Source organism: Cyprinodon variegatus, unplaced genomic scaffold (assembly GCF_000732505.1).
Source record: "Cyprinodon variegatus isolate N-32 unplaced genomic scaffold, C_variegatus-1.0 Scaffold466, whole genome shotgun sequence".
NCBI classification, from domain to species: Eukaryota; Metazoa; Chordata; class Actinopteri; order Cyprinodontiformes; family Cyprinodontidae; genus Cyprinodon; species Cyprinodon variegatus.
This window is the reverse complement of record NW_015150919.1, coordinates 568739-582000: the sequence shown is the minus strand read 5'-3', so window position 1 is coordinate 582000 and position 13262 is coordinate 568739. Positions and strand designations below refer to the sequence as shown.

The 13262-nt window shown below is 39.4% G+C and overlaps 1 protein-coding gene across 1 annotated transcript; it reads right to left on the bottom strand.

The window, feature by feature from the left end:
• Window positions 1-3784: 3784 nt before the first annotated feature.
• LOC107094151 (olfactory receptor 5F1-like) lies at window positions 3785-5123 on the bottom strand. The gene has a single exon (XM_015389591.1). The coding sequence runs from the start codon at window positions 5121-5123 to the stop codon at window positions 4188-4190; it is 936 nt and encodes a 311-aa protein (XP_015245077.1). The 3' UTR covers window positions 3785-4187.
• Window positions 5124-13262: the final 8139 nt, after the last annotated feature.

Genomic DNA, 13262 nt, shown 5'->3' with positions numbered 1-13262 from the left:
CAAACAAACAAACAAACAAACAAAAAAAACAAGAAAAGGGAACAATATTGGTGTTTTTATTACTTGGAAAGGTATGAATGGATTTTAATAAAATTTTTACCAGACGTATGTTCATGCTAAGGAGACATTCATAAACAATCATGTGTGAGTTTAAGCTATAGGTGTAAGTCACAATACTGGGCAACATATACTACTTGGGAGAGATGTCAGGCTCAGAACAAAAGGACCCAGTTTTCGAGAAGGAGAGACAGGTTTACAAAACAGAACTGTGGAGAACAGCGCCAGCGTCTAAGGCAGGAACCTCTGCATGGGGAGAACATTGGTTTCTGACCACATCCATCTGGTGGAGGATGATGATGAACGTGTAAGACACTAACCTGGTCTTAAAGTTTAGTCCGTGCCCAGAGGATGAGGTCGGCTGCCAATAAGACGCTGCAGACACCGCTCAGAGAGTCCAAGACGCTGAAGTCCTGTAGGTGATGATAGGCAGGAGATCAGAACCGCCCAGACGAAGGAAGGAAGAATATTCCAGGGGCTGGAGCCAAAGCCAGTGTTGAGGATCTTCTGAGGAGTCAGAGCCAGGAGACCAGAGATCCAAAGAGGTACCGAAGGGTATTCCAAGACGGTGCCAGAATTCAGTTCCAGGTTTGGTTCACAGAGACAGGCAGGCTTAGAGGTCCAGAGGCAGAACGGGTCAGGATCAGGTAATCAGAAATACTCAGGTACACTGGAGAACTCGCACCAAAGGTTTGAATTATCTGGCATTGATGACTTTTTGAAGGCTGGTTAAATAGAGGCTGGAGTAGGTGGATCAGATGAACAGTGATGAAAACTTGGCAGAGTTAGGCAGTTGAATGAAATGATTAATCGGGCCAGTCTTCAGTTCATGACAAGAGGTCTGTGCTCTCCACATGTTTTATAGTTCAGAATGCAATGACCAACGCATGCTTAGCTTGTGCAGACTCTTTGCATTTATTGTGAAGGACCAATTTTTCTCACAAATCTGTCCAGTCTGACCACTTTTTAGCAGCAGAATAATTAAAAGAATGTTTCCCTTTAGCAGGTATTTATCAAGTGATGTATTGATATATTTTTGATTATTTATTCTCCTTTCCATTGCATCATTGGCACTCTTTCAAATATGAAAAGCAATGTCTAGGCAAGAGTATGTGTGTAGCACAGTTTTATAAAAAATGCTTTGTATGAACTGCAACACACCATTACAATTATAAAATGTCAGTGGAGTCTAAAGAGCCCCGCTCTCTGGACTTACTAAGATTCAAACACTAAGTGCACATCCTACAAGTGAGGGGTTTATCCTCACACGTTCGTATGTAAAGAAAAATGTGTCACTACACAGGTGTTAACTGTTACTAACAGTTGTTTACTAAATAAGTATGTGCAGCTATTCTAAGGGAGCATGTGTGCCTCAAATAAAACAGTGCTTTAGTCATTTACCCTTCATCTTCCTCTCAGTTTTGTGTAATTTAAAAGCCAAACAAATTCCCTTTAGCAGAACAGCTCACCATAATGTCATTACAAACTTATTTACCAATTTAGGTATCAGTTAAAATGTCTAACAAAAGTAAGAAGTTAGTTCATTACGCTGATTCTCCGAGGTGTCAGACATCGCTCTTCAGCTCAAACTCTCAGATTCTAATGACAGCCTCTTCAACCCTCCATTCAACATTTGCCAACAGGAATTCCAAGGTGGTGGTCCCTCTATTTAAAAAAGGGGTCGAAGGGTGTGTTCCAACTACAGAGGAACCACAAGCTTATGCCTCCCTGGTAAGGTCTATTCTGGGGTTCTGGAAAGGAGGGTCCGTCGGAGAGTCGAATCTCAGATTCAGGAAGAGCAGTGTAGTTCTCGTCCTGGCCGTGGAACACTGGATCAGCTCTTCACCCTCAGCAGGATTCTGGAGGGTGCATGGGAGTTTGCCCAACCAGTCTACATGTGTTTTGTGGATCTGGAGAAGGCATTCGACTGTGTCCCTCGGGGGGTCCTGTAGGGGGTACTCCTGGAGTATGTAGTACCAGACCCTTTAATAAGGGTCAAGTGTCAGAGCCTGGTCCGTGTTGCCGGCAGTAAGTCAGACTCATTTCCGGTGAGGGTTTGACTCCTCCAAGGTTGCCCTTTGTCACCAATTCTGTTCATAACTTTTATGGACAGAACTTCTAGGCCCAGCCAAGGTGTTGAGGGGATCTGTTTTGATGGCCTTAGGATTGCATCTCAGTTATTCACAGATGATGTGGTTCTGTTGGCTTCATCAGGGCGTGATCTACAGCTGTCACTGGAGCGGTTCGTAGCCAACTGTGAAGCGGCCGGGATGAGGATCAGTGCCTCCAAATCCAAGACCATGGTCTTGAGCCAGAAAAGGGTATCTTGGCTCTACCTTAGAGAGATAGGGTGAGTAGCTCAGTCATCAGGGGAGGACTCAGAGTAGAGCCGCTGCTCCTCCACATCGAGAGGAGCCATGGATGAATGGATGGATATTTCTTTTGAAGAATGCTTTTATTGTTGTTTTCTTTTGACTCTTTGTTAAAGGGGAATGCTGTTTTTTTTTTTTACGTTGGCCTCTTGATTGTACGTTATTACATCATGTTCTACTCACCCATATGAGTTTTCTGTCATTTGGAGCTGTTCTGAAGATATTCGGTTTTGTTATATCCAAGTAGTGTCTTCCTTTGGGCAACGACTTGAAGGAACAAACTAAACTGTTCATAATGTATTCTGTATGGTACGCCAGCATTCATAACATGTAGTCGAATCACTGTCCCCAAGACATCCACGGTTATATTTTTCAAACGTATATTTTTTTAAAACAAAGCAGAGTGTGTATGACATCATCCATGCATGCCAGCTACCATTCAGTCGTCCTGTCCGCTGAACTGCTGCTAGTTTTACTCACATGCCTGGCAGATGTCTAGTGCAACTACCACAGATGATCTTGCTCTCGAAAGGAATTGAACGATTCAGATTAGCTAGCTGAATGAATACAAGGGGTAGAGCGTAGCCGCCTGTGGCCCGGGATGCCTTTCACAACTCCTGTCCGACGCGTGGATGACACCATACATACTCCGCTTTGTTTAAAAAAAATATAAAAATAAAAAATATAACCGCAGATTTCTGGGGGACAGTGATTTTCCTATATGTTATGAATGCTGGCGTACCATAACGAATAAATTATGAACAGTTTAGTTTGTGCCTTCAACTCATTGCTCGTAGGAAGATGTTACTTGGATATATGACCTAACCAAATATGTTCAGAACAGCTCCAAATGACACAAAACTCATATGAGTGAGTAGAACATGATGTAATAACGTAAAATCAAGGGCCCAATGTAAAAAAAAAAAACACTGTTCCCCTTTAACCCACTGAGAGTGATATTTTCCTTGAATGGCACATTGTCTTACCATTGGTATATTAAAGCTTGGTTTAGAGAACTGTGGAAGTGATCCTCATACTTCTGCTTTAGGAAAACACATTTCACGAATTAAAAGTTTCTGGACACTTAAATAAATGCAATTAAATACATTTTATTTAAGGTAAGACAAATATATGAACAGTTATTTTTTAAAATACAAGCATTTTTTGTTTTAACGTATTTACTTTGAAGAAAAAGCATTTCTTTGAATTGTTTCTATAATTTAAGAAAAAAAACTAAAGGATTTATATTAACCCAGCAACTATAGTAATATCATTTTCTCTAACACATCTTAAAGATTTTTTTTATTTTTAAAGTTTTTTCATGTCAACAATGTCAGAGTATTTCTGACTGCACAAATGACTTTAAATAGTTTATCACAACTTTTGCTGCAGGTGTCATCTTTCTTCTCGTACTACAGTAAATAACTCCTGAGAGACTCTTCCCTGCAGCAATCTTCACATTTAAGCAAAGTATCACGTTGGCTATGAGATGGCTATGTGTCTTTTTATGTCAATTACTGATAACATAAAAGCATTTTATATAAACAAGGACACTGCTGAAGTTACATACATACAAGTACACATAGCCCATTCAAAAGTGCATGAGGGAAAATAACATAAAACTAAAGATATTGCTATGGGCAACCTATTATGTATGCAAACTGATCTAAACAATACAAACAATAAATAATGCATATATTTTTAAGGAGTATAATAACAGTTTATGACAATAAGGCTTACTGCACCTGAAATATGTACTTAAATTGGTTTACATTTAAAAGTAATAAGATCAACAATTCTGCTCCTAACTTTATTCAACTTGAAGCCATAAATGAGTGGATTCATTAGAGGAGAAATGACAAGAAATTCCATTGCAATAAAATTTTGCAGAGTCTGTGGTAAATCTTTGGATCTAAATCGATTATTAGTAACATCAATCATTATAGTCACAAGAAAGGTAGACAGAGAGATTAAATGTGGAACACAGGTTTGCACAAACTTTGCTCTGTTTTCTATAGAATTGGCACATCTTTTGATGATATACATGTAAGACCATACAATTAAGAAACCATGATTTACATAAATTACTATTGTAATATTTGCAACAATTTCATTAATATAGGTTTCATTAAGTTGACAGGCCAGTGACACAATGCTCCAGTTTACACAGAACAGTCTGTTTATATATCGACTGCATAGCTTCAATCTAGATGTAAGAAAAATGTTAACTGCAATGATAAAAAATGATGTTAACCAAAGAGAGCATGCCATCTTAATGACTCTTTGTACTGACATGACAGAGTGGTATTCCAAAGGACGACATATAGCCAAATACCGATCATATGCCATTAGGGCAAGGATTGACAGATCACTGCAGGCAAAGGTGTACAACATATGAGCCTGCAAAAGACATCCTGAATAACAGATGATATGAACAGGAGAGAGCAGATCCCAAAGAAGTTTCGGATAGAAACCTGCTGTTCCATAAAGTGCATTAATGCCAAAGGCACATAGTAGAATATACATTGGTTGATGTAATGCATTATCAAAGATGATTATCAGAATAAGAGAAACATTTACCAAGACAGTTATGCAGTAACATGTGAAACTGAGAAAAAAGAGAGCTGATCTGTAATTGCGACTTGTGTCATTTAAACCTGATAGAAAAAATATTGTAATTGATGAAATATTCATTTTTACTTCTATTTCTTTTACTTACTGTAACAATAATCTCAAAGTTGACCTGCTTGATCCAGGTTCCAGGTTACTAGTCTTACTACTCTATTTAAATAAGGTCTTCAACATCACCTTAGTAGGGATTGTCATGCAGCCAATCAGAGTTCATTAAAAACACTATTGAGTTGTGTGTGTATATGTTTTTTTTTAGAAAACAAATAATTTATTACATGCCTCACTGACTGCAACACTATGAAAATGTAGATTTTTCTCTAACTGCTCTTTTTGATAAGTACCAAAGTTTTATTTCAGGTTTTATGCAACGCTATAGTGTGTCCAACTACTCTTGGCAGCACCTTGGCAGCAGTGACTATTGAAAGCTTCAGCATTAAACTAAAAAAATATGCTGAAGACAAAAAAAGAAAAAAAAAAGACATGAAAAGGGAGTGATGTTGGTGTCTTGATTACTATGAAGGGATTTTAATAAAATTTTCAACATAGATATGTTCATACAAAGGAACAATTCACAAAAATATGGTAAAGGTAGTGGACCACGTCTTTGTGATGGACCACCTCTCCACCACCATTGACAGTGTCACCACCAAGAATTGTATCACCATGTACCCCAACCAGAAACCCTGGATGAACCGCAGAGTTCGCCTCCTGCTGAAAGCCTGCAACATCGCCTTCAGGTCAGGGGATGCACAGGCCTACAGTGCAGCTACTGAGCTGAAGAAGACATCAAGATGGCCAAACACCACTACAAATGGAAGGTGGAGGATCACTTCTCCAACTCTGACCTCAGAAGTATTTGACAAGGCCTTCTGATTCTGACAGACTACAGGACCACCAACACCTCCACCGACTCCTCCGATGTCTCCTCCCTCAACGAGCTTAACAACCGTTATGCACATTTTGAGAGGGGACAGTACAGCTGCAACCAAGGCAGCTATTACTGCAGACCAACAGCCACTGACTCTCCTCTCCACTGATGTAGGAGCGGTCCTGAGCAGGATTAAATCCAACAAAGCCGCAGGTCCTGGTGGCATCCCTGGATGTGTCGTCAGAGTGTTCTCTGGGGAGCTGGTAGGATGCTGACGAACATCTTCAACCTGTCCCTGGCCAACACTGTGGTACTGACCTGCTTCAAGTCCACCTCCATCGTCCTGATCCCCAAGAACTCCACCCCATCCAGACTCAATGACAAACGACCGGTAGCCCTCAATCCCATCATCACCAAGTGCTTTGAGTGGCTGGTTCTAGACATCCTCAGATCCTGTCTCCATCCCCGCACTGGAAACCCACCAAATTGCATACAGGCAGAACAGGAGCACAGAGGATGCAGTCTTCATAGCGCTGCACTCTGAATAGTAACAACACAACAGTAGAACACTTAAGCCAGAATGCAGTTCATAGACTATACTGCAGCATTTAACACTGTCATTCCATCAAAACTCATTACGAAACTCACAGACCTTGGCATCAGTCCACTCATGTGTAACTGGTTTCTTGACTTTCTGACCAGTCGGCCCCAACATGTCCGGCGGGACAACCATCTCTCAAGCTCCATCACCATAAACACCGGATGGCCACGAGGCTGCAAGTTGAGTCCCTTCCTCTACTTCCTCCTCACCCACGACTGCAGACCTGTCCATGGCTCCAACACCATCACTAAGTTTGCAGACGACACCACAGTGATCGGCCTCATTAGAGACAAAGATGAGGCCACCTATAGGAGGTGGACCATCTGGCTGAGTGGTGCGACACAAACAACCTGCAGCTGAACACCAAAACGACCAAGGAGCTCATCGTGGACTTTAGGAGGAATGCTAACCCACATCCACCCATCCACATCAAGGGGATAGTGGTGGAGTGTGTGGACAGCGTCAAGTTCCTGGGAGTCCACATCTCCGAGGCCCTGACCTGGACAACCAGCTGCTCCAAACCCATCATCAGAGTCTCTTCTTCATGAGGAGCCTGAAGATGAGCTATCTGTCCTCAGGGATCCTCAAAAACTACTATCACTGCACCATTGAGAGCATCCTCACCAACAGCATCACAGTTTTGTGGGGTAACTGCTCTGCCTTGAACCGGAAGGCGTTGCAGAGGGTGGTGAAAACTGCCCAGTGCATCCCCGGGGCAACGTTTCCTGCCATCAAGGACATCTACAGGAAGCGGTGTATGAGAAGGGCTGGGAAAATCACTAAAGACTTCACTCACCCTGCACTCACACTCCTCTCACACCTGCTCTCTGGAAGGCATTACAGAAGCCTACGGACTGGAACCACCTGGCACTGGAACAGCATATTCCCCACAGCTGTCATGCTCCTGAATACCTCCTGAAACCAACTATAAGGACTTCTATTCTATTGTATTGTATTGTATTGTATTGTATTCTATTCTATTGTATTCTATTCTATTCTATTGTATTTAATTGTATTGTATTGTATTGTATTGTATTGTATTGTATTGTATTCTATTCTATTCTATTCTATTCTATTCTATAGATCCAGATCTTGTGCAAGTTTAAGCTATAGGTGTAAATCTCAATGTGGGGCAAAATACACTGCTTGGGAGAGGTCTGTGCACTCTGCATGTTTTTTCTAGTTCAAAATGCATTGACCAACACATTCTCATCTCTATGCTTCGGCCTTGTGCAGACTTAAGACATTTATTGTGAAGGTCCAATATTTCTCACAATTCTGTCACTTTTTAGTAGCAGAATGTTCCTTTCCTTTACCAAGTTATTATCAGATGATCTATTGATATATTTTTAAGAATTTAGTATTTTTTTGTAATCTCTGCATTGCATCAATGGCACTCTTCCAAATATGACAAGACAAGCCAAGTTTATGTGTGTAGCACAGTTCTATACATAGATCATCCAAAGTCCCTTGTATGAATTAACCAATAAAATAGAAGCAAAATAAAAGCAGAATGAAAGCAAATGAAGATAAACATATGATAAAAGCAATAAAAAGTTAAAAAGGACAAGTAAAAAAAAAAAAAAAAAAAATGAACAAAAGAAAAAAACTGTTGGACCACAAACTTAAATCAATGTCTCAGTTCACTGAGGTATCAATTGTGGTTGGAGGAGAGCACAATTTCTCCCTTGGGGTAAGCTCCCTAATACTTTAGGTCTAAAACATATCTACACATCTTGTGAGGAACTGAGAGGTCATGTGAGACAGATTTCACCAGTGCAAAGTCCTACTGAGGTATGCCTGCTGGGTGGTCCCTTTTACTTAGGGCCGAGTATTCTCTGTTAGAATGTGTCTCCATTGAGGTAAGAAGAATGTGAGAAGTTTAAATTCTGCCTGCAACTCCAATTTATATACTTTGTATAAAAACTACAAATATGTATGTTAAGTTGATTTTATTCTCTGCTTAGTCTGAAAATGCTTGTCTAGAAAAACAAATCTAATTATTGCGGATAATTCATACAGGCAGAACTGGTGTTGATGTGATGTTTGGCAACTATTGTACACCTACATGAAAAATAGAAAATGAAAAGTCGAACATTTTGTCTCTCATTTCAGAAAGTGAAATGAATTCTCTAAATAGGGTGGAAACTTTAAATCCTTTTTTTTTGCAGAAGGCATAATAAAAACCTTATGTTCAGAATTGTCATGATTTAATTAAAGATTTGACCCAAATGCAGAAGATCAAACAGAGAGACCAGGGAAAAGTTTAGCAGGTTTATTTAGTATAATGAGAGGAGTCCAGTGCTGCTCTGAACACTGTCAAACCGGAACTGGAAAGTGAGGGGAAGACACTGCGGTTAGTTCAGGCTCAGTGGGAAATTAGATTCTTTGACTTGAAGAGGAGGAATAGGTTGCAGACTCACGGTTCCAGAAAAATGTGTCTTTTATTGAATCCAGTCAGTGTGGGATGTTCCAGTGATTATCTTGTTTGATGGTGGGAGGACAGGGTTTACCCAGATTGCGGTTGTTCCTTGGTGAACGGAGAAGCTGACTGCCACTTAGATTTCCTGCGGTACTTGAACGGGTTACTGTGTAGATGAGTCCCCTGCTCAGAGAGAAGCCCCAGACAATTCTTTTGGGGAAAGGTTGATCCAAACCACAAACTTGAATCCTCAGCTCAGTTTGGTTCTCATAAGATCCTTCCAGGGGAGAGAAGGTCTAAAACATCCAGTTTGCAGGATGACTTCCTGCCGAGAGGCAAAGACAAAAACAGCAAGGTTAAAACTCAGGTAGACAAAAACTCAGTTTGACTCAGCAAAACTCAGCTTGGCTAGAGTACCCAAAACTGGCAAACACTTTGGCGTCGAGGTAGTGGCAGTCAGCAGCTTAAGAGCACTCCACAGGTAATGAGGCAACAAGCTGCAGGTGTGCAGGGAGGCCCAATGAGGATGGGGCACCACCTGGTTGAGGAGGAAAGGAAACACAAAAACAGACCACACAAACTGGATTCCTGACAAGGATGTTTCTCAAATAAATATATTTTTACAGAAATGCCAGTTTTCTGAAAAGTATGTTAAGTTCTACAAAATCAGTTCTTGTTGGGACTGTTTTTAAATAAATTGGTGTATTGTGATCTTGACTGTATCTCTGATTCTGTAATAAGTTCAAATCAGCTTAGTGTGCTGGCCAAGCACAGTAACACCTATGCTTTTAAACCAGCTTTTGTTCAATTTAATAGTGCGGGCAGCTGCTGAAAAACAAAACCAGCATCTTCATAAAATCTGTATTAAGAAGTAAGTATGTATACTGCAAGATTCATGTCTTAACTCAACTGAAAAAAACAAAAACAAAACAATAACAACAAAATACCAACACCAGCATATGACATACACCATAAATCATCTGAATGTGCAATTTTTCCATTGGACTTCAGACTGCATCAATCCTGGGCCTCTCAAAAAGAAAAAATAAATTACCCTGGCACCTTGATTTCCGTATCAAAATGCAACCTTACTTCACTTGAAGAGGGATTTTGTAACCAAAGAGCAACAGCCCGGTCCCAAGTAAAACACTTTTAGCGCTTCTGTAGGATTCGCCTGTTCTTTGTGGTGCTTAGTGCACTGACTCCCAATTCAGTCGAGTCCTTTCGAGCCGCAAATACTTGAATGAATTTTGTTGGAAAGTCGTCTCAAGGATGCGGGTACAACTATTGCTAGAGCCTCTTTTAAACAAAGCTTTTCCTTTCATCAAATTTTCAGTAATTGTGCATAGGTGCACCTTTATGTAATCAGCCAGTGGTTTATTCTTGATTTGAACAGTAAACAATGACTGTCTAGTAGAAATCTGTCCAGTCAGAAGTCGGACCCATAATTTGTAGCCCACTGGCCTAGAATAAGCAATCATTTAAATGCTCAGGAAACTTTTGCTGGTGTTTTGCGTTTATAAGCTGATTTGTGTAAATTGGTTGATAATCGTTTAAGGTTATTCTGGTTTTCTATGGCATAATTGGACGTTTTCATTACACCAGCAAACATTATCAAGAAACAACTTTAGACTCAATGTATCAAGTTATTGCCACGTTTTGCAGGTTTTGGGCTGTACAGAGATTCAGACCACAAATACGGATGAGCTCATTGAGATCTATAATAGTAAAAGAGAAAATTGTAGTCCATAACTTTTATTTGTTTAAATAATTTAAGAAATGCTTAAATTTGACTATTTGACTCTGTTTTGCAGGTATCATTGTTTTACACTATACTTCCCCTAGACATTACAGCTGAACCAATCTAAGACTTGTGCCTAGAACTTTGAACAGTTGCTTGGGGATCAGCCTCAAAGAATATTTTACAGTGTAAAAAATGATTTTACTAAATGTGATTAAAGAATTTACAATCTTCTTACAGAACAAGAATGAACAATGAAATGAAGAAAATACAAACACAATAAAATTAAACTGAAACACCAATCTCCAAATCTTATCTTTATGTAATATATGAAGGACATTTCTCATAGGTTTTAAAACAAGTATACAAATATATAACCCTAAAATTTTGAGATTTATCCACAAATAGCACATGAGAAGGGATTTATATAGACTTCCCAAAGTTTCCGGATTATTTTTTGTGAATTAATGCATGAACTGCCCACGAACGAACAGTTGTTCCCAATTCATGTAAAACAACACATTTCTCTGATCTTGCAGAGCATTTATTCACCCAAACTGTCCTTAATGTTTATATATCATCTTTTATTAGTGGTTGAGGTGGAACGTTCACAGAGGGTGGAAAATAAAGATGATAATCAGAAAATGTGTTAAACATAAGATATATTTTATTTATATATTAAGGCAAAAGTAGTGAAAACAACAGAAATAACCTTGGAGTATGAGTATTTGTTTTGGTACATAAAATATAAGAATTATTGTGGTTATTGTGTGATAACTATAAAAACATTAAATGTATGTGATAACTTTTTCCATATCATTGAATGATGTAAGTCTACTAATGACAAATTCTCAAGTCTCTCTGCCCTCTTTGCGAATAACCTCTCCAGCTGATTAAACAAGCAAACAACGAATAAGTAACAACTTTTATGACTCAATGCCTCAGTGTACAAAGCTGATCTACGTCTTAATCAGAGGAAAGATGTATGCCTGAGTTAACTCCTTTGATACTTTAAAACCTAATGAGAACCCATGGGATGGCATTATTCTCACTGCCTCATTTGGAAGTGGTCAATAGGTCATTATTACTATCCCTCTGGTGCAATTAAATACACTTTGCTTCCTCAAGGCCATTGTTGAGAATTAAAAAAATAGTTTTTGTTGTTGCACATGGTCAAGAAAAACAGCCTTGACATACAAACAAAAAAAACAAAAACACTGAAGTGACTGGACCAACCATTGCTTCTGTTATGACTTGGTTGTTTTTCCTGATAAGAAAATAAATTGTAAGGGAAGACAAACATTTATACTAACAATGTATCAAATTTAAAGTGGCCAAAGGTGAAGTTTCAATATCTGTATTACGCATATTTAAAATTCAGGTGCAATTTTGACTACAAAAATGTTTGTTGTCATTGTGGCTCTACAGACAGATAGATGACAGTGGGAGAGTCTGCTTTTTGCTTGTCAACATATTTGAACAATCAAAGATAAATAAATTCAGGACAATTCCTCCAGTAATCATAGATGTCTGCTGCATGTTTAACTGCATTATACATTGAAACATGCTTAAAAGAACAGCGCATTTATAGCCACCTAAGGACAAAACAGCTTTACTGTATGTAAATCATTAACAGAGAAAAAAAGGAACAAAAAGCATATATGCGCACTAAATATGTTTTTTATGCCAGGCTGATAGGTGGTGGGCTGGAACTGCCACAAAGATTAAGATTGTAGAAGATGGAATAAGGGACTAGAAGATAAACAATGGCCCAATACCAAACCACTGCTCCTTAGCTCCTATAGAGTGCAACTCCCAATGAAGTCACACTCTAAACTATGTAGGGTGCCTTGATTGAGGAACAGCCTCTTCCCTCCAACGAAGAAGGAAAGCAGTTGTTGCTAATTCATGTCAAGCTGCACCACAGAGCTACAGCCATGCATGTGGGGCGTCCCTGTGTTGCCATAGCAATGACCGCATACCTTTGGGAGGGTAGAGTGCGCCCCATTCTAATTTTTCCCCTTGGCCTTCAATCAAGGAACCCTGCACAGTGAGTATCACTTCATTGGGAATGACACTCCATAGTTAAGGGGCAATGCTTATGGTGCGGTTTGAGATTTATGCCATGCAGACTTACTATTTATGGGCTGAACAGTCCACTCACCTTACCTACTAAGGGTTTAGTGCTTAGGTGAAGTGTTTATGGGCTTGTTTATGAGTTGTCAAATTAATGCAGAAGAAAGAGAAAAACATTTTCTGGACAGATGTAGAAGAATCACAAGTAGTAACTAAAACCAACAATAAATTCCATAGCTTCTAAAACAGAAAAGAACCCTAACTCTAAAGTACGTTGAAGTAGATACTTGTGTTGGCACATGCATGTTGTATAAAGCACGTTAACTAGAAAGAGGTTGGGGAATTGCTAAGGTAAAAACAAAAGTATGTTTTATTCTGTGGTAATATGTAGAAATGTGCCATTAAAGGGTTAAACAGCCTGTTCCCTACAGCCAACAGCTCTGCAGCTGCAATAACAGAAACCCTGACATCAGAGGCAGCTTTCATCGAGTGTA